The following is a 22,643-nucleotide window of genomic DNA, read 5'->3' on the forward strand; positions in this document are numbered from 1 at the left end:
TGTAATGTATGCAATCTGTACATGTATATTTGCGCAGTCCTTCTACTTGATAAAGAGCTTATGTTGCAGGCTCCAAGCGCTACAAATTGACAATGAATCCCGCTTATAGAACCAGTTCTTGAATTTTAACGATGGAATTTATGTTTCAGCAGTCAAATAGGTTTACAATATACATGCAATAGCTAAACCAGTTATATATACGTAATCATTTGCATACAGATTTGTCATTCTTCCTTTCTCCTCTTGTCGTGGCAGAGTGATGATGCTAAGTACATACAAAACCTGCTAAATAGAGTGTGTATAGAACGCAGCTTATGAATAACAATCAGGTATTGCTCATTTATCATGGTGTGTCTACTGCTATAATGGTTAATTATATACATAAATTAACTGTATACACTATTATTTTGTAGCAACATGATGTCTATTGATGTCAAGATTTCAAATGGATATTATGTTCTGCTTCGTGCAAAAGATGTTTCCTCCAGGATTAAACGATGTATCTGTTGTTAATTGAGTTGTAATATAAATCTTGCCCCATCTTGTGTAAATTTTCTGCAGAGATACTGTGTGAACGATGTACTTTTCAAAGTAAGTATATTCTCATATTGTTTTTGTATGTAGTCGCCATGTCAGCCCTCGATGCCAATGGGGGATCTGTTTGTGCAGTTGGGCTATTTACGAGTGTGTGACTTTGTAATGCCATAGATTACTTATAGGGTGGGAACTCCATCAGCTCCCTAATTTCTCCACTACTGTCACTCCTTGTACAATTTACATAATGTCTATTAAAACATATCCAGTTTCAATTTTAGTTCCATTTAGCTCTTGCCACGTCCATTTTTTCTTTGTTTCAATTCTGACAGCTTCTGTTAGACAAAAATGCTACTCCTCTTGTCATATTCTACCAACATATGACCTCTGTCAGATCTATAGTCATCTGCATTCATTGCACAGCTTCCATTTGTATTCGGGTAATTTATGTGAAAACTTTCCGATGGGATTATGGCCGCATGACGGTAATGAACAACCTTTGAATGCGATACGGTAGTTGGAGCTAGATGCATGGGGATTCAATGTTCCGAGATCCACAGTGTCAAGAGCGTGCCGAGAACCCCAAATTCCGGGCTAACGGTATGAGACAGCCTGCAGTGACTCTCGTGTTCTCGTGATCACAGCGGTTGAACCCTAGACCACTGAATAGCCTTGGACGTGTCAGGTCAGTCCCCGTTCCAATTGTAATTGCTGACCGCACGAAGCCGTGGACCCATTCTGTCAACAAGGCACTGTGCAAACTGGCGTTGACTACATAATTATGTAAGCTTTGTTTACAAGGAAAGGACTTGGGTCCTCTCGTCCAGCTGAAGCGGTCATTGACTGGAAATGGTCATGTCCTACCATCACATAATCTCTGTCAAATCTGCAATCATACTCAAAGTGTCCCACGGAAGAATAGTTTCCAATTACTATACTACTTTTGCATTAAAGGATTTATTAATAATTGCTATTTTTATTTGCTGTGACTTACCAGTTTTATTTACTTTTCGAGTAGGCCTACTGAAAAATATTTCGTTCATGAAATTAAATTTACAACCATATTACGATTATTATACGTTCCCCATCGTTTCTGTAACACTGTATCGTTGAATGGTCAACTTTACTCAAATGAAAATGAACAGAGACATAGTTTATTCCCTATAGACAAGTTTGTTGCGGTTTTTGTAATGTAATCTTAACCATGTAATTCCAGGTTACTTTTTCGTTTTCTCCATAATTATTCTGCTTAGGAAATGTTCTCGTTCACTTTAGAGAAGATTTTATGAGAAATTCTAGTCATTAACATTCAAAGAAAGTATTTTGTTTTCAGATCTCCACAGCCTTGTGTTTAACATCGGCTGTGATACTGAGCTACATTACGTGTACGTTCCTGTAATAAATTTGTCTACATATTAAATTTCTAGCTATATATCCTTGTTCGATCGTAATGACATGGACAGAAATGAGCAATTGAATAAAAACGATACGTAGCTCCCCATTTGGAATCTCCAGTACTTCGTCGAGCATAGGTATAATTAGTTCAAATGGTTAAAATGGCTCTGAGCACTTTGCGACTTAACTTATGAGGTCATCAGTCGCCTAGAACTTAGAACTAATTAAACCTAACTAACGTAAGAACATCACACACATCCATGCCCGAGGCAGGATTCAAACCTGCGACCGTAGCGGTCGCTCGGTTCCAGACTGTAGCGCCCAGAACCGCACGGCCACTCCGGCCGGCTAGAATTAGTTGCTCTGTATGTTCAAACCAGTCACGAAATCTGAATTTGGAACCAGGGAGTACTAACCGGGCTCCTGACGTCATCGATGAACTGAACTGTCAGTGAAAACTGAAGTACCAAGTTTGTATTCACAGCGACTGAGTGCAGCCTTGATACACAATTTGCTCAAGAAGTGGCGAACCTGTTTATCTACTTAATTATTGTAATTGCTCTGCTTACTGGTGAACAGAAAACGTTTCGGAAAGTTTGTAAGACGTTGCGCTTAGAGTTTCCTTAGCAGCCTGGTTGCGCGTTCGCCTGATGTATTTACTTTCCGTCCCATCAATCTTACGATGTGGAAGGAATGTGTAAGCCGTAAAGCCTTTGAAACCGCAGCCGTTATTTGCGAGATTGCAGTTGCTATCGACCAAAACTGGACTGGGGAACAGAGTCCATTGCCACAGGGGCAGCTCTCAGTACCGTGATGTCTGTTAATTGCAGTGCGCTCCAGTAATCCCAATGCCTGCGTCTAAGCAGTTTTCTAGCCATTATTGTACAGTTTTGATATTTTTTATGGCACATTCCTTGACTTTTTCCTAACGATACATAAATACTAGGCGGTTCGAGCGGTTGACTTCTAAATATAGAAAAGGTATTGATCAATATTAAACAATACTTAATAATTTAGCCGAGATATTTTCGTAGTGTACCAGCTCCTATTTGTGCTGTTTTGTTCTTTTTAGCAAATGTTCTCAATTACTACAAAAACGTAAACTTCGCTCAACGATGAAGAAAAAATGCTATAATTAAGATTATTTATCCAGAGAAAAAAATGACGTAGAATTCTGAATGTATGATTTTTTCTTTTCCTTTTTTGGCGTTGAGCGATGGAGACGTTTTTGTATTAACGTAGATATTTCCCAAAGACATACCAGTGATAAAAAGAGTTGAGTTAAAACAAGTCGCGTCGGCTAAATAACGAGAGCTTTTTATTTATTTATTTATTTATTTATTTCAAAACAGGTCCGATGAGTCGCGAAATGAAGACCACTGTGAGAGTCAAAAATCAGAGGAACACAAGTCCGGGTTGTACGGTGAGTGATCAAACGCTGCAGAAACGTTTCTGTTGCAGCTGCAGAGTGTCACCGAGCAGTGTCATGGCGCAGCGTGCGACATGAACGTATGTCCGCCCTGCTGCTAGCTCCTACGCCACTGCCACGCTTCACCGTCACTCGTGGCAATTACTGGAGTACTGGAAGCACTGTGCAGCACTTCTGCGCTATGCTTCGTCACTACTTTGGTGTGATTTTTAATTTCGCGAAAAACAGGATCTTGAAAAAACTGGTGCGCATTAATGATAAATGCGACGGCTATTTTCATATTTGGAAGTAAGCGTTTCCACTCGCCTTCTGTAGACTCATGCTCATAAATTAAGGATAGCTGCAGAATGTGGTGCCACACAACGTGGCACTTCACACAACTGGCGCTAATAGTATAGGCACATAAATAACAGACACGACACGGATCTGTAAGTCCACGGTATTGGTGATAAGTTGAGAAAATTGTCACGAAACACATGTGCTACAAAACGACACTGTTTCCTGAGCATGTACCCCGACATCAATTGGGATATGATCACCATGCACACGTACACAGGCCGCACAACGGGTTGACATACTCTGGGTGAGGTGGTCGAGCAGCTGCTGGGGTACAGCCTCCCATTCTAGCACCAGTGCCTCTGCAGCGTCCTAGGGGTTTGAAGACGTGCAGTGCCGTACGGTGTGGTCGAGCGGTTCGAGAAGCTTCAGTCTGGAACTGCGGGATCGCTACGGTCGCTGGTTCAAATCCTGCCTCGGGCATGTGTGTGATGTCCTTAGGTTAGTTAGGTTTACGTAGTTCTAAGTTCTAGGGAAATAATGACCTCACATATTGATTCCCATAGTGCTCAGAGCCATTTGAACCATTTGAACCAAGACGTGCAGCGATACGTCGACCGAGAGCATCCCAGACGTGCTCGATGGGGTTTAGGTCTGGAGAACAGGCAGACCACTCCATGCGCCTGCCATCTTCTGTTTCAAGTTACTCCTCCATGATGGCAACGTGGCGGGGCCGTGCGTTATCATCCATCAGAAGATCAGAAGGAAGGTGGCACCCACTGCACCCCTGAAAAGGCATACATACTCCTTCAAAATGACGTCCCGTTACACCAGGCCTGTTACAGTTCTTCTGTCAAAGACATGCAGGGGTGTACGTGCACCATCAAACCACGACCTCCATACAGGTTCCTTTCAAGGACATTAAGAGGTTGGTATCTATTTTCTGGTTCACGCCAGAGGAAATCCCGGTTAGAATCACTGTTCAGACTATACCTGGACTCGTCCGTGACCATAACCAGGGACCACTGTTCCAATGACCATGTACTATGTTCTGGACATCAGGCTTTACGGGCTCTCCTGTGACCAGGGGTCAGTGGAATGCACTTTGCAGGTCTCCGGGCGAATAAACCATGTCTGTTCAGTCGTCTGTAGACTGTGTGTCTGGAGACAACTCTTGCAGTGGCTGAGGTAAGGTCCTAAGCAAGGCTACTGGCAGTATTCCGTGGCCGCCTGCGGGCACTCATGGTGAGATATAAGTCTTCTTGTGGTGTTGTACACTGTGGACGTCCCGTACTGTAGCGCCTGGACACGTTTTTTGTCTGCTGGAATCGTTGCCATAATCTTGATATCACACTTTGTGGCTCACGGAGGGACCGTGCTACTACCTGCTGTGTTTAACCAGCCTCCAGTCGCCCTAGTATTCCACCCCTCATAATGTCATCAATGTGTTTTCTTTGAGTCATTTTCACCACACAGTCACCATTAGCACATCTGTAAACGTCTGCACACCTACTCGCTGCACCGTACTCTGACGTGCGCCACCGTGCGACGACCGCAGGTCAAATGCACCGCATGGTCATACCCCGAGGTGATTTAAACTCGCAAACTGCCTACCAGAGCGGTTTCACCATATATCAGCACTATCCTAACTTTTGAGCATGAGTATATTTAGGAGGAAATCAAGCAGTGTTAAAGAATCTTATAACACCTCTTCTACAAGAGATGACATAACCGGTATTGAAAAACCATTAACAGTACTTGAAGCGAACCAGCGCCAGACCCTAATGGAATAGCCATTAGATTTTACGCTGTGTAGATCTCAGAACTGGTTGCTTTCCTAGCTCACATTTATCGACAATCTCTTGCACAGCGAATAATCGTCCCTCGTGGTTAGTAAGGAGGGAAGATGTCTACATTTAAAAAATGGATGAAAGATGGAATCTGCAGAATTACAGAGAACAATGTCACTGATATCCGTGTGTTGCGGGACCGTAAAAGCATATTCTAAGCTCATATATTATAATTTACATGTAGGAAACCAGCTTCTCTCAAACAATCAACGCAGAATCAGTGGCAACCAATCCTGTGAAACACACATTGCTCTTGTGTTTGAAGCACTTTTCTTCTCCGAATTTGCTTCCTATTATGTAATAATGACATGTATTTCTACCATGAGAAAACATGATATTTCTTGTTTTAGTGGCCAAACAATCCCAGAGAGCATTTTCCATCTCCAGTGGGTTCATTTTCTCTCTTCTAAATAACACAGAAGGAATTTATGAATTATAATACGAGACAGTTTTGAGGTTGCAATTTACTCTAGTGAACCCAGCAAAGCATCGCAGTTTCTACATACGTATGGGAAGGGGAAACACATCCTAAACTTCTTCCGCACTTTGTCTGTCCACCTCCCGCTGCCCCCTCCCTTTGTTCATCTCCTCCTTCTCTCCCCCCTCCTGTGAATCATCTCTCTATCTCTTTCTTCCGCTCTCCATGTCCCTTTTCTTCTCTCACTGTCCCTCTCTCTGACCTTAAGCCTATCTGTTGTTATTGGAAACGAAACGTTGGGGAGGAACTGATGTCGCTTAAAATGGTTGTGTAAATCGGTTGGTATCGTCGGTATATCTTTATGAGAGACACGTCTCTAGCTGTTGAGTTTGTGCTAATAGTACCTTGAACGGCAGGACTTCACATAATTTTAGTCTTTGGATGGGTACACTTACGAAGATCTAACGATGCCTTACATACATATTTATGCATTATGTTCATTAAAATATGTGTCATATGTCCGTCGAAATTTACATTAAAGTATGGTGTAATTATAGAAAGTAAATCGGTTACGAACTTTCATGGCCTGTTAGTAACAACATTCTCCTATTAATGCAACTATTAGCATATTATACGTATTTAAAGAAATATATAGCCTATAGTCGTCCCAATGTTCACTGGAGTATCGCGTAAAAATTTGAAGTGAATCGGTCAAACAGTTTGCAACAATTCCCCTTCATATACTACGTATTCTGTATTATGCCCATAAAGAAGTATATAGCCAATGTCCCTTCGAATGTTCATTGGAATATCGTATAAAAATGTGGAGTAAATCGGTCCAGAACTTTTCGAGAATTTTTTAAAAAGTCCTATCGCCTTTTTATAATGCACGTGCAGCGATATTCACATATACACGTGGCGCGACAATCACGCACAGACGTTGAGTGCATTGGCGGAGCTCAGGTAATTCATGTGAAAAGGTTTTCGATGTGATTATGGCCGCACAGCGGTAATTAACAGGGTTTAAATGCGATGTGATAGTCTGAGCTAGGCGCATTGGAATTCAATATTCTGAGATCCCAGTGTCAACAGCGTGCCGAGAATAAAAATTTCCAGGCATTCTCACAAAGAGAACGAAGTAGCCGGCGAGTACAGAGAGCAGCGGCGTTTGAATTGAGCTATCAGTGCTGAAGGACAAGCAACACTGCATGCAATAACTGCAGAAATTAATGTGGGTCGTACGACGAACGTGTCCCTTAGGATTCTGCGGCAAAATTTGGCGTTAATGGTCTGTGACTGCAGACGACCGAAACGAGTGCCTTTCCTAAAACAACAAAATTACATTCAGTGACACTATTGATCTTGTGACCTTTCCGGTGGGACCCTAGACGTCTGAAAAAAGTGGCCTTGTCAGGTGAGGCGAGTCGCCATCCCAGTCGGCAAGTACTGATGGTAGGGTTCAAGAGTGGCGCAAACCCCGTCAGCCATTGACGCCAGCTGTCCAAAAGGCACTGTGCAAGCTGGTCCTGGCTCCAGTATGATGTGGGGTGCGTCTATATGGAATGGACTGGGTCCTCTGACCCAACTGAACAGGTCGTTGACTGGAATGGTTATGTTCGGCTACTTCATTTGCAGCCAATCATGGGCTTCACGGACCACATGTCACTGGACCACAACTGTTTGCGACTGTTTCGAAAACCTTTCTAGATAGTTCAAGTAAATTATTTGGCCATCCATATCGCCCCTACATCAGTCCCATAGAAAAAATTTTATGGGACATATTCGAGAGGTCAATTCTTGCACAAAATCCGGCACCGGCAACACTTTCAAAGTTATGGATGGTTATTGGTGCAGCACGGTTCAAGATTTCTGCGTACGACTTCCAACAAGTTGTTGAGTCGATGCCAAGTCGAGTTGCACACCGGGCAAAAGGAGTTCAGACACGATATCAGAACGTATCCCATGACTTTCATCACCTCAGTGTATAATTTACATTGTACTAGCTGAGTCCCCTGCGCTGCTTGGGTAGTATTTATTCCAGTCTTCCATGTATTTCTTCTCTCTCTCTGTCCATCTCGTCGTGTCCATCTCTCTGTTCATTTCCTCCTCTTTCCTTTCCCTCTACATCTCCTCCTCTCACGTCTCTGTCCACCGCTTCCTCTTCCCTTTCTCTGTCAATTTCCTCCACCTCTCTGTCTCTGCATCTCTCTTCCACCCCTTGTCTCTGTCCCCATCTTCCTTTTTCCTTTCTCTGTCCATTTACTCCTTTCCTCTCAGTCGATTTCCCCCTCTCACTCTATCAGTCAATTTCCTCCTCCAGCATATTTGTGTCTATCTCCTCCATGCCCCTCACTGTTTGCATTAAACTATTAATTCCGTTCAGCAAATCATGTAATTCTTCTTCACTTTCACTCAGGACAGCAATGTCTTCAGCGAATCGTGTTACTGATATCCTTTCGCCTTGAATTTTAATTCCACTCCTGAACCTATCTTTTATTTCCACCATTGCTTCCTCGATGTACAGATTGAACAGTAGGAGTGAAAGGCTACATCCTCGTCTTACACTCTTTTTAATGTGAGCACTTCGTTCTTGGTCATCCCCTCTTATTATTCTCTTTTGGTTCAAAATGGATCAAATGGCTCTGACCACTATGGGACTTAACATCTGTGGTCATCAGTTCCCTAGAACTTATTAGAACTACTTAAACCTAACTAACCTAAGTACATCACACACATCCATTCCTGAGGCAGGATTCGAACCTGCGATCGTAGCGGTCACGCGGTACCAGACTGAAGCGCCTACAACCGCATTCCCTCTTGGCTGTTGTACATATTGTACACGACCCGTCTTTTCCTATAGCTTACTCCTACTTTTTTCAGAATTTCGAACATCTTGCACAATTTTCTATTGTCGAACGCTTTTTCGAAGTCGACAAATCCTATGAAAGTGTCTTGATATTTCTTTAGTCTTGCTTCCATTATTAAACGCAACGTCAGAATTGCCTCTCTCGTGCCTTTACTTTTCCTAAAGCCAAACTGATCGTCACCTAGCGCATCCTCAATTTTCTTCTCCATCCTTGTGTATATTATTCTTGTAAGCAGCTTGGATGCATGAGCTGTTAAGCTGATTGTGCCATAATTCTCGCACCTGTGAGCTCTTGCCGTCTTCGGAATTGTCCACATGATGATTTTCCAAAAGTCAAATTCTATGTCGCCAGACTCATACATTTTATACACCAACTTAAATAGTCGGTTTTTGCCACTTCCCCAATGATTTTAGAAATTCTGATGGGTTGTTACCTATCCCTTCTGTCTTCTTTGACCTTAAGGCCTCCAAAGCTCTTAAATTCTGATTCTAATACTGGATCCCCTATTTCTTCTAAATCTACTCCTGTTTGTTCTTCTATCACATCAGATAAATCTTCCCCCTCGTAGAGGCTTTCAATGTATTCTTTCCACCTATCCGCTCCCTCCTCTGCATTTAACAGTGTGATTCCCGTTGCACTCTTAATGCTACCACCCTTGCTTTTAATGTAACCGAAGGTTGTTTCGACTATCCTGTATGCTGGGTCTGGCCTCGCTAATCATTTTCTTTTCGATGTCTTCACATTTTTCCTGCAGCCATTTCTTCTTAGCTTCCCTGCACTTCCTGTTTATTTCATTCTTCAGCGACTCTTAAGTCTGTATGCCTGAGTTTCCCCGAACACTATTGTACCTTCTCCTTTCATCAATCAACTGAAGTGTTTCTTCTGTTACCCATGGTTTCTTCACAATTAACTTCTTCTTAGCTATGTTTTCCTTCTGAACTTCTGTACTGGTCCTTTTTAGAGTTTTTCATTCCTCTTCAACTGTGTTACCTACTGAGCTATTCCTTATTGCTTTATTGTTAGCCTTAGAGAACTTCATGTGTATCTCGTCATTCCTTAATACTTCTGCATCCCACTTCTTTGCGTATTGTTTGTTTCTGACTAATGTCTTAAACTTCAGCCTACTCTTCATCACTACTGTATTGTGATCTCAGTCTATATCTTCTCCTTGGTACGCCTTATAATCCAGTATCTGATTTCGGAATCTCTTTCTGACCATATTGTAATCTACGAGTCACTGAAATCTTCCCTTATCACCTGGCCTTTTCCAAATTTACCTCCTCCTGCTGTGATTCTTGAATAGGGTATTCGCTATTACTACCTGAAACTGGTTATAGAACTCAATTAGTCTTTCTTCTCTGTCATTCCTTGTCCCAAGCCCATATTCTCCTGCAACCTTTTCTTCTGCTCCTTCCCCTACAACATCATTCCAGTCCGCCATGGGTATTAAATTTTCATCCCCCTGTACATACTACATTACCCTTTCAATATCCTGTGTTCATAACCCTCCGTGTTTACCATTTTCTTGAGCGCAATGAGATTAGTACACCCTGCACTGAAAACATCCCCATAGTGATAATTTTCTTCTCAGGTATGCAGCCAGATAATAAAGTCTTCATGACACGATATTTCCGCGATCCAACTGGCCGCCATCTTCAGGTGAGAGTGCTGGTGCATGATCTCGCCGGAACCGACATCCCAGCGTTTTTGTTTTTTTTTCTTTCTTTATTGTAATTTCATTCTGTCAGCAGCACAATCCGCCACTGTTCAGTCGAGTGACACTACAACTAAAACAAGAATAAAATGATACATACATAAGGAGATAAAAAGGGGAACATAAAACAGTAAGGGGAGAAAATGGAGGTAAAATATACACTGACATGAAGACGTTCATGGGGGGACAGTTAAAAAAAGGCACCAGAAAGTTAAAAAACACAGTTGGCGATTCTTAAAACACAGAGAAGACGCTGAATGAGCAGGCACAGGTTAAAAGTTGGCCACAGTAGTAAAAACACTCCGGAACAACACACTTAAAACCCACTTTGAGCACACACGACGAACAATAAAACAGCCGGGTGGGACCTGCCGAGGGAAAGGGTCAGAGAGTAAGGAAAAGGAGGGAAGATCAAGGGGCAGCTGGGGAAGAGGCGGGATGAAGAGGGGAGGGGCATCAGTGGGTTAACGAAGAGGCACGAGACACGTGGGGTGGGAGAGGAAGAGGGCAGACAGGGCAGGAGGAAGCGCAGAGACACTGGAAGGAGGCACAAGAGATGGAGGGGGAGTAGGATGGGGAAGCCGCTCAGGAGTAGGGAGGGGGAAGAAAGGTAGCCCAGAGGAGGAGGCAGGAAGAAGCAGTTAGAGTTGGTAGGAAGGGTAGATGTCAGGGCGAAGCTCATCATCCGGGAGGGGTAGACGGTGGAAGTTGTGTCGGGAAAGGAGATGGAGGGTGTGGAGATGGAGAGAGGGTGGGACACAACGGTAAAGGCACGGCAACTGGTTGGGGGTTGAGAGGATGGGAGAAACCAGGGGTGAGGGGGATCAAGGGGGCAGACAATATAGAGTGTGCAGATGTGTTCAAGGAAAAGGAGAAGGTGGGGGAAGGGGATGAGGTCGTAGAGGATGCGCGTGGGAGACGGAAGGCGTATGCGGAAGGCGAGGTGGAGCGCATGTCGTTCGAGTATTTGGAGGGCTTGATAGAACCGGGGAAGGGCGGAAATCCAAGCGACGCTGGCATAACAGAGGATGGGGCGGATCAAGGATTTGTAGTTGCAAAGGATGGTGGAAGTATGCAGACCCCACATCCGGCTGGACAGGAGTTTCAAGAGGCGGAGGCAGTTGTGAGCTTTGTTTTGGATGGTAAGGAGATGGGGAGTCCAGGTGCGGTGGCGGTCGAGTGTGCGGCCAAGGTATTTGAGGGTACAGGTGAGGTGGATAGGACGGCCATACATGGTGAGGTAGAAATCATGGAGGCGGAAGGGTAGTGCGGCCTATGATGATCGCCTGGGTCTTGGAGGGATTAACACGGAGGAACCACTGATTGCACGAAGTGGTGAATTGGTCAAGGTGTGTTTGGAGGGTACGTTGGGACCGTTGATGAGTAGGATAAAGGGCTAGGAAGGTGGTGTCATCAGCGAACTGGAGAAGATGAACAGGAGGGGGAGGTTTGGGCATATCAGCTGTGTACAGGAGATAGAGGAGAGGGGAAAGGACAGAACCTTGGGGCACACTGGCAGAAAGGTAGAAAGTACGGGTGTTGGAATTGTGGATAGTCACATATGAGGGACGATGGGAGGGGAAGTAAGCAACGAGATGGACGAAGTTGATGGGGAGAGCATAGGTCTGAAGTTTGAAGAGGAGCCCAGGATGCCAGACACGGTCATAGGCGTCAAGGCAAACAAAGATAGTGGAGCGACAGGAGTTGGAGGAAAAGAAGATTGGTGAGGTTAAGGAGCTGGTAGTCGGTGGAGAAGGAAGGCCGGAAGGAGGTGGTGCTGGTTAAGGTGGCGTTGAATACAGCGAGAGAGGATGGCCTCGAAGACCTTACTGAACACGGAGGTGACGCAGATTGGACAATAGGAAGAGGTATCAGAGGGGGGTTTGTTAGGTTTAGGGAACATCAGGGCACAGGAAGTCTTCCACAGGTCGGGGTAAAATCCAGTGGAGAGGAGGACATTGTACAGGGTAGCAAGGACAGACAGGAAGGATGGAGGGGATTCCTTGAGGTGACGGTAGGTGACGCCATCATGACCAGGGGTGGTGTTCGTTTGGAGCGGTGGACAAGTGTGATGTCTTGTGTGGTGATGGGAGTGTTGATGTCGGAGGGGGCAACCGATCCAAGTACTGGAAGCTAGGGGCGAGTGGGGGGACAGAGGTGTCAGTGCGGTCAAGGACGGTGTGGAAGAGGGAGCAATCAAAATGGGGATCGTCAGGAATGGAGAAGACCTCGGATAGGTGGGAAGCAAAATGGTTAGGCTTACTAGGGTTGTCAGGAAAGGGTCGATCGTCATGGAGAATGGGACTTCCCAGGGCAAGCGGCAGCCCCTATATACGCCGCTGAAGACCCACAACGTGTGCGCGAGAAGGTGCCGTAACTGCCCTCTAGCGCAGTAAACATACCGCGCCGCCAGTGGTGGAAATAGGCGAAATCGAGATATCGCTGTCAAAAATTAAAAAAAAGTTACTCCTAAGATCGAAACACAGACCGTTGTTTTTTAATGTCAGATAACACCGGGTCCCAAGTCTTACTTAAAAGATAACCCTTATCTCTATTAATAAGATTGTCAGATAAACGAATCTCTATGGATTCTTTTAAAACACAGTCTCAATAGCGAGATGCATGGGCCATCATTTGTGTCTCGTCATATAGTATTCTGTGTCCCTCGGTGAGACAGGCTCCACCACTGCAAATTTCTCAGGTTGGAGCAGCCGTATGTGCCGCTGATGCTCAACACATCGGTCCTGAATGGTCCGGGTTGCCTGACCAATATAAGCCTTCCCACACTGGCAAGGGATCTTGTACACACCGGGCTTCCTCAAACCCAAGTCATCCTTTACAGAGCCAAGGAGCGTTCTAATCTTGGCTGGCGGACGAAAAATACTTTTGATATGATGTCTTTTCAGAATTGTTCCTATCTTCGAGGAAATGCTCCCAGAAAAAGGCAGAAAAGCCACCGATTTGCAGGTATCTTCTGGTGGTTCAGGCGAAGGTCCCAACTGGAAAGCACGACGGATCTGTTTATCTGTATAGCCATTCTGCTTGAACACAACCTTAAGATGATCCAATTCTTGTGTCAAGCTTTCTCCATCTGAAATGGCATAAGCTCTTCTCGCGAATGTCCGCAGGACCCCCAGACGCTGGAACGATGGATGACAGCTAGAAGCATGCAGTGTCCCATCATCCTTTCTTTACACCAGAACGTCCAGAAACGGAAGTTTTCCAGCACTTTCCACCTCCGTGGTAAACTTGATGCTAGGATGCAGGGAATTAAAATGATCTAGGAGGCGGTCAAGAGCTTCTCTCCCATGAGGCCACACCATAAACGTATCGTCAACGTACCTCCAGAAACAGGTTGGTTTTAAGGACGCCGTGTCCTCAAAATCTTCCATAAAAAGATTGGCGACTATTGGGGACAATGACCTCCCAATAGCCACTCCGTCAGTCTGTTCAAAATAATTGTCATTGAATAAAAAGTACGTCGACGTCAGCACGTGGCGACAAAGCCTGGTTGTTTCCTCATCCAGTTTCTCACCAATTTATTGCACGGATTCTTCCAGAGGAACCCGGGTAAAAAGCGACACGACATCAAAGGTCACAAGCAAATCCGAGGGACTAAGAGACAAGGACTTCAATCTCTGAATAAACATCATAGAATTGGAGATGTGATGTTCGCATTTACCGATGTGAGGGCCAAGAGCTTTGATGTCGCGTCGCTTTTTACCCGGGGTCCATCTGGAAGAATCCTTGCAATTGGACCGGGGAAGTATTGTGTCATTAAGACGCTGTGATCCGGCAGCATACCCGAGAAGAATATGTAACGCCGGAAATGCATATCCTCCTATTTCCATCTATTGCACTGCACATTTTTTTCCTTATTTTGTCACCTGAAGATATAACATTTCTGTATCTTTGTATATTGTAGTTGTTTGTCGATTTATAATTGGTTTGTTTTGTGAATATTATTTGTATGTATACGATGGAATTGGCCTAGGGAAAACTATTCTATCGAACGAATACATCGATAGGTCGTGTGGAGAACCAAAGTGTTTGGTAGTGTGAACTCGGCCGCGTGGAGTGCGGACAGAGAGGTGTCTGGCTGGAGGAGGGCAGTGGAGCAGGTGTGTTGTGTGACGCTCCCGCGAGTTGCCGCGCTTTCGGGGTTTGGCACCATGTAATTGCGCTCGACTTGCTATGTTAGTTTCTGACATGGTTTCGCGGACGGAAGTCGCTAGCTGGCACACATCAAGAGGTTTTCGCCTGGTGACCGTGTCGAGAAGAAGGCGCGCCAACATCCAGCTTCTGCAACAGCGACGGACGACAATGAGTGACTGTCGCCACCTCCTCGATCGACGGCTTCAAACCTTCAATCAACCAACAAGGAAGACTGGAAGCACGTCAAGTTTTAGAACTGTATGGCAGACCTCAGCTTTTCAAACTGTTCCATTTTCCTAACTATAATTATAGCAACTTAGCATGCTCATTGTCCCAATTGCATTACCAAGCAGGGTCCCTTCTTTTCCCAGAATGAACCCGAGTGTCGTTGAAATTCAAACGCCAGCATTAAAGTAATATTCCATTTCACTGCTTTAATTTCAAAGTTCAGTTAAAGTATTCATAGCTGACTACAATATTTAGATAGCACAAATTATGAGTGCGAGTTCTGTTACCATATTTTAGCTTACCTGTGACTACAGCTCAGCTTGGTACGTCCTAAATTTTACTATTGTTAATTGTTCAAAATCATTAAATTCAAGTTCAAAGTTAAATCTCTTCTTTCTAAATTGCGTAGATTCAAATAGCTTTCGAAATGATTGTTGAGGTAGCCCAAGACTAACCTTATTTTATTGAATTTCGTAGTGCTTTAGAAACAAAGTTCACTATTAATTTCAGTCACGAAATTAACTTTCAATTTTCCGGTTTCATTAATTCTTTTGTTAGATTAAGTCAGAGTGTAGCGAAATTTATTACTTTTGACAAACTTTCAGCTTTCACAGTACACATGTCAACCTTCAGTTGCCACGCTTCTAGTGCTAATTATATGTGTAATAACCTTTCTTTTTCAGTTACTATCGTAATTGTCCATAGGACTAGCTACCGTAATTTCCCCAAAATCTCAAATATCTAGTTACCGCTAGTTAATTGTTAACGTAACGGCCGCACATTTCCTTTCTTTACTAACTTTACCCCTTTTCAAAATTAATTTCCACCAGTTTCATTTGCATTTTTCCTTTCATTTAGATGTAACACTTTCCTCCCTCTTTGAATGTCCTCCCTCCGCGTCGGAAGAAAATGAGCCTACAAGTAAGAAGAGAGACAGATGCTATCTATGGGGAAGAACTGATAACGAAAGTTCAATGAAATGCGATGAGTATAAAAAAATTCACTTGGAAGAAACATCTTACATACACATGTAATACTGTTAGTAGTGTTTCTGCTCCGCTGTGTAGTGTGGATCACGTATGCATTAAACTATGCAAATTATAGCTTCATTTAGAATTTCATTACATAAATGTGGAAAGTATACCTATAGAAAACAGAGAGAAAACCCGGCCTTTCTGACCTGAACATGTTGAGTGTTTGTGCAAAATAAACACCGTGGTAGAATTACGTAGGTTTGTTTTTTCTGTCCCATTTCTGAACGCTTCGGTGTCGGCTTTTGTAACAGTACATCCATTACTTTACTGCAACATCGTTCTCAGAATGACTCCAATTGTTTCATTCCTGACAGTTTTCTGAGTCGTTGAGATATCTGAAATATCCAAAGAAACACTTTCTGATGGCCAGAGACATAAATTTGGACTTTAACATCTCTTCTTGAGAAATGAGTGCTTTGCCCTTGAATATTATGCATTGACTTCTGCTATCCTATGCCTTACAGGATGTGTCACCTTCTCTTCTTCTAGTCACACATTTCCGTCATGTTTCTTAACGTTTGTGGGCTTCATGACTTTCCTTCACGGTGTTCTCACATAACGTTTATCCTTCCGTATTTCGATCCTTCAGTGAGATGCATCTTATACACGTTCTTCGTCAACATCTGACTGAAGTGTTACCAGTGAAAGAATAACTTTGTGTGTGTTCTGGGTTAGGTGTTTATCGCAGACGTACAAAGTTCTTGTAGTGACGTTATGCAGCTCTGTTGGTGATGATCAGTCTTCGATGAGGATAAATTTATGAGAATGGTCCCATTGCTGGTATTACACAAGAGTAATGTCTACACCTTCCCTCCTTTCGCTTCCATTGTCAAACATAGCAACGTAACTATTTACAGTCACCAAACTAAAAAATTATTCATGTGAGACGCGATAGGACTGAGGATTACACTGGCAACCGAGAGAAGAACGTAGAGTTAAATGACTGACGCCTTGAGGAATAAGGGGACCGTAACCAGAGTATCAAAAGGTGTGAGACAGGGTTGTGTCCTACCTCCACAACTGTACAACATCTAGGCAGAACATGTCATTAGGAAAGCTCTTTGTGGTTGGTCCAAAGGCATCCAATTGGCGGAAGAACTATAAACAACCTCCGTTTCGCTGTTGACACTGTGATTTTAGCCAACAGCGAAGATGAACTTGCTCAGAATAAAGGACATTAGTCTAGCATATGGTTTAGACATCAACCTCAGCAAGTCTAAACTCATGATAATTGGTCGAGAAGAACAGGTCCAGCTCACAGGTCGATTAAAGGAAGGGAAGGGACAGAGACGCTAGGCTCATGGGGTCACGACGCTCAGCAATGAGCACAGCGACTTATGATGACGAGCCACTCGTAACTATAAAAAAGAAAGAGACGGTGTGGGTCACTTCGTACATTTCCTTTGTTAGGATACTCGGTTTTGACACGTTCAGCTGACTCTTAACGCTGTGGACGAGCGGTGCGTTGCGGTACTTAGATGTGGGGATGTGAGCATGAGTTGTAACAAAGGCCAAAACCGGTTTTCTAAGTAAAACATACCGGAGTCTTTATCACCGAGAGAAGCGACGTTTTTCCTACAGAAATTATAATCTTTATTAAGATGTACTCTGAGTTACACAAGTACATCCACTTTGAGTTCTCATTAGGATATGTTGTCACAGTCATGAAATGACAGCATATTCACACGGTATTCTACTATTCGCCGAAATTGGTTTACAAACTGTAGGAGGTATGTCAAGTTTCGTGGAAGGTTTCCAAATAGTGTATATCACATTCCTTCAGAAAGGTTTATGTAAGGAGAGAACGGCCGCGGTGGCCAAGCGGTTCTAGGCGCTTCAGTCCGGAACCGCGTGACCGCTAAGGTCGCAGGTTCAAATCCTGCCTAATGCATGGATATGTGTGATGTCGTTAGGTTAGTTTGGTTTAAGTAGTTCTCTGTTCTAGGGGACTGATGACCTCAGATGTTAAGTCCCATAGTGCTCAGAGCTATCTGAACCATTTTTTTGTGAGGAGAGACTAGTTCTACAGTTAAGGAGAGGTCTTAAGAAAAATTACTGTAAGTAATAGAACAGCGCTTTGCACTGCGACCATTATTGTTTAGTGTCAAACTGATGAACAATACGAATTGTAGCAAACAGAAGCTTCTAAGCATAAATTTAATCTCTTCTTCCACGAATACTTCACAAAAATGTTATTTATAGACTAGAAATCTCAAATTCTTTTTCATTGATTTTAACTAAAATTTTAAGTGTTCTGTGTATCTCTCACTATTTCACATATGGGTTACTTTGTAGTTCCTTGCATTAACAATAACCCGACTTCTCAGCGAGTCAGCGTCACTTTAGGAGGTTAATTTTGAACTAAGCAGTAGCACCTCGTAAGACATTCATTAGCTTCCAGGTTGTTTGAAAGAAATGGTGTCCAGGTGATTCAAATTCAAAAGAAACCATCAACTCTACGAGAAGTATTGTGTCGGTCGTCGTAGATTTCGACGTAGGTTTATGTTGGGTATTGAAAACTTATAGGAAATGTTCCCTTGTGTTGAAACTTCTAGGTGAGGCTGCAGCTTACATTAAAAAGCTGTGTGGAACTGAGCGATCTGGCACACAATGACCCACACTATCTTTAGGGTCAGCAGGCAATATAAAGAATAAGTTCCCTGAGAGAGTGAGGGGATCTCCTGTACGACACCGATAACGTGGTACAGATCAGTTGAATTCTAACCCAAAGCAAGTCAAGTACATTTATACTGAGTTGACAAAAGTCATGGGACAGCAACATGCACAGCGGAAATATGGCGTACACAAGGTGGAAAAGGACACTGTACAGGCAGAGCTGTCATTTCTACTCAGCTGATTCACGTGAAAAGATTTTCAACGTGCTTATGTCCGCATGACGGGAACTAAGAGACTTCAAACGCGGAATGGTAGTTGGAACGACTCGTGGGACATCCCTCTTCGGAAATCGTTAGGTAATTCAATATTCCGATATCAACAGTGTCAAGAGTGTGCTGAGAATACCAAATTCCAGGGGTTATCTCTCACCACGGACAACGCAGTGGCCGACGGCCTTCGCCCGCATCTCGTGGTCGTTCGGTAGCGTTCTCGCTTCCCGCGCCCGGGTTCCCGGGTTCGATTCCCGGCGGGGTCAAGGATTTTCTCTGCCTCGTGATGGCTGGAGGTTGTGTGTTGTCCTTAGATTAGTAAGGTTTAAGTAGTTCTAAGATCTAGGGGACTGATGAACATAGATGTTAAGTCCCATAGTGCTCAGAGCCATTTGAACCATTTTGAACCGACGGCCTTCACTTGACGACCAAGGGCAACGGCCTCTGCCTAAAGTTGTCAGTGCTAACAGACAAGCAACACGGCATGAAAGAACTGCAGTAAACAGTGTAGGATGTACGACGAATATATTTTGGGATCTTGATCATATCGGATGGACCTAGACGACTGGAAAACCGTGCCCTCGTGAGATAAGTTCAAATGTCTCTGAGCACTATGGGACTTAACTGCAATGGTCATCAGTCCCCTAGAACTTAGAACTACTTAAACCTAACTAATATAATGAGATCACACACGTTCATGCCCGAGGCAGGATTCGAACCTGCGACCGTAGCGGTCCCGCGATTCCAAACTGTAGCGCCTACAGCCGCTCGGCCACTCCGTCCGGCGGTGAGATAAGTCCCGATTTCAGTTGATAAGAGCTGATAGTAGTGTTCGAGTGTGGCGCATGCCCTACGAAGCCATGGACCCAAGTTGTCAACAGGGCACCGTGAAAGCTAATGGTAGATCCATAGTTGTGCAGGATGTGTTTATATGGAATGGACTGGGTACTCTGACCAAGCTGAACTGATCATTGACTGGAAATGGCTATGTTCGGCAACCTGGAGACCATTCAACGATGGAATTTTTTATGGATGGCAATGTACCATGTCACCAGGTCAGTATTGTTCGCGATTACTTTGAAGAACATTCTGAACCATTCTAGAGAATGTTTTGACCATCCAGTTCGCCCGACATGAATTCCATCGAACATTTATGGGGCAAAATTGAGATGACAGGTCGTACACAAAATGCTGCACGCCAGAACTTTCGCAATTAGGTATGGCTATAGAGAAAGCATGGCTCAGTTTTGTGGAGCAGCCTTTCAACTACTAGTTGAGTGAATACCACATAGAGTTGTTCCGCTACGATGGCTAAAAAGGAGGTTCGACACCGTATTAGGAGGTACCTCATGAATTAAAAGGAATGTCAGCGTTGGCCGTAATATTGATGGTTTATTGATAAACCATCAATATTAAGGCCAACGCTGACCATCCTTTTAATTTAACATATATGGTCGTTGTCTACACAGCACTCCATGGAGTCGCCAATCAGTATCTCATGAATGTTTAAAATTGTCGTCATTATCATATTTTCGTCATAAACTGTTTAATGTAAACGCTAATAATAAAATAAATACACATACAACGATGCTTTTTCAAAGCAATGTGTCTATCTGCAGTCTATGCATCTAATACATATTTGCTAGCAACTCAACTAAAGGCAATTCCAACCCAATAATTTTAGACACAGCCATTGATCAAATTCTGTAGAGGTCAAAGTATTTGCCTTTTATAGCGATTATTCTATTAAAATGTGGCAAAATATAAGAGTAACCAACTAGAGACATGTACAATACCAGTGCTCACTAAATTTAGATTAAAATACCATTTATGTACGAACTTTAATTTCCTTAGTTGAGAGCTCATACGTGCATAGAAAAAAAATCAGAAGTTCACTATCAGACTCCTGCAACGAAAGTGCTGACGTAAGCCAAGTTCAAAATTAAACAGATCTGAAGGTGTACACTGATAAAGCAAATTAATCAGTGGGACTTTCAGATAAATGTGAATGGGGACTATGAATGAAATAATTTGAATATTCTTAGGATTGATGTTTACTGTTGGTGACGACGTTATAGTTAGTGATGATTTCAGTGTTAGAGACAGGACACCGCAGTTATTACGTGAGTGTGGCAGTGGTCTTATCATGACTGGTATTGACAATGTGAGCGACAGTCACATCCGGTATGGATAATAGACGATATGACACATGTAGCTGCAAGTAATGAGAGATGTCATTAGCATATTAAGCAGCGATAACTCACGTGAGATGGTGATGAAAGTAGACACGTATGTGCCGATGAGGATGGCGAGCGGCAGCACGAACATGCACATGAGGCTGAAGGCGGCGTACAGCTGCTCCTGCCACGGCTCCGTGTAGAAGCCGTACGTCACGCACTGCAGGAACAGCTCGCAGAACGGGCCCCTCTCTACGTGGAAGATGGCTATCTGCAACAGCAAGTGACACGAACTGTAAAGTCAAGCGCCGGCAACGATAGAGAAGAGATGGCCGTGAAAAGAAGTCAGCCAATGGAAAAGCTTAATAGACCTCCCTCCAGGACGATAACGCGACAGCAGCGGCCCCTGTGTGAGGTTTTTCCCTGCTAGTGGAAAATAATATGGTATGTGTTCACGCTTTGCTATGAGGATTTGAACTTCCTCGGGCACTTTGAATTATGTGTGTGTGCGTGTGTGTGTGTGTGTGTGTAGGACGGGTGGTAGGTGCGAGAAAAATGAAAATACCGTGTGGCTATGCCCTGCCGTCGCGTAGACCGTTCGCCTGGTGCAAGTCTTTCGAGTTGACACCACTGCGGCGACTTGCGCGTCGATGGGGATGAAATGATGATAAGGATAACACAACACCCACTCTCTGAGCGGAGTAAATCTCCGACCCAGAGGGGAATCGAACCCGTCGCGCTGACCACTCAGCTACCAGGGGGGGGGGGGGGGGGGGGGGCAGGTGTGAGTATATACATCTACATCTACATGACTATTCTGAAATTCACATTTAAGTGCTTGGTAGAGGGTTCGTCGAACCACAATCATCCTGTCTCACTACCATTCCACTCCCGAAGAGCGCGCGGGAAAAACGAACACCTAAACCTTTCTCTACGAGCTCTGATTTCTCTTATTTTATTTTGATGATCATTCCTACCTATGTAGGTTGGGCTTAACAAAATATTTTCGCTTTCGGAAGAGAAAGTTGTTGACTGAAAAATCGTAAATAGATCTCGCCGCGACGAAAAACGTCTTTGCTGTAATGACTTCCATCCCAATTCGCGTATCATATCTGCCACACTCTCTCCCCTACTACGTGATAATACAAAACGAGCTGCCCTTTTTTCCACCCTTTCGATGTCCTCCGTCAATCCCACCTGGTAAGGATCCCACACCGCGCAGCAATCAATTTTCTAACAGAGGAGGAACGAGTGTAGTGTAAGCTGTCTCTTTAGTGGACTTGTTGCATGTTCTAAGTGTCCTGCCAAAGAAACGCAACCTTTCGCTCGCCATCCTCACAATATTATCTATGTGGTCTTTCCAACTAAAGTTGTTCGTAATTTTAACACCCAGGTACTTAGTTGAATTGACAGCCTTGAGAATTGTACTATTTATCGAGTAATCGAATTCCAACGGATTTCTTTTGGATTTCATGTGGATCACCTCACACTTTTCGTTATTTAGCGTGAACTGCCACCTGCCACACCATACAGCAATATTTTCTAAATCGTTTTGTAACTGATACTGGTCTTCGGATGACCTTACTAGACGGTAAATTACAGCATCATCTACGAACAACCTAATAGAACTGCTCAGATTGTCACCCAGGTCATTTATATACTTCAGGAACAGCAGAGGTCC

General features: G+C 43.8%; 1 protein-coding gene across 1 annotated transcript in view; it reads right to left on the minus strand.

The window, feature by feature from the left end:
* The window catches only part of LOC126281825 (adipokinetic hormone/corazonin-related peptide receptor variant I-like), a 156,656-nt gene that overhangs the window by 120,383 nt on the left and 13,630 nt on the right, over nucleotides 1-22,643 (minus strand). Inside the window, exon 2 of the mRNA XM_049981054.1 lies at nucleotides 21,050-21,255. Within this exon, the coding sequence (XP_049837011.1) occupies nucleotides 21,050-21,255 (206 nt within the window). The remainder of the gene's footprint in view (nucleotides 1-21,049; nucleotides 21,256-22,643) is intronic.

This window comes from Schistocerca gregaria, chromosome 7, assembly GCF_023897955.1.
Source record: "Schistocerca gregaria isolate iqSchGreg1 chromosome 7, iqSchGreg1.2, whole genome shotgun sequence".
Lineage (NCBI taxonomy): Eukaryota > Metazoa > Arthropoda > Insecta > Orthoptera > Acrididae > Schistocerca > Schistocerca gregaria.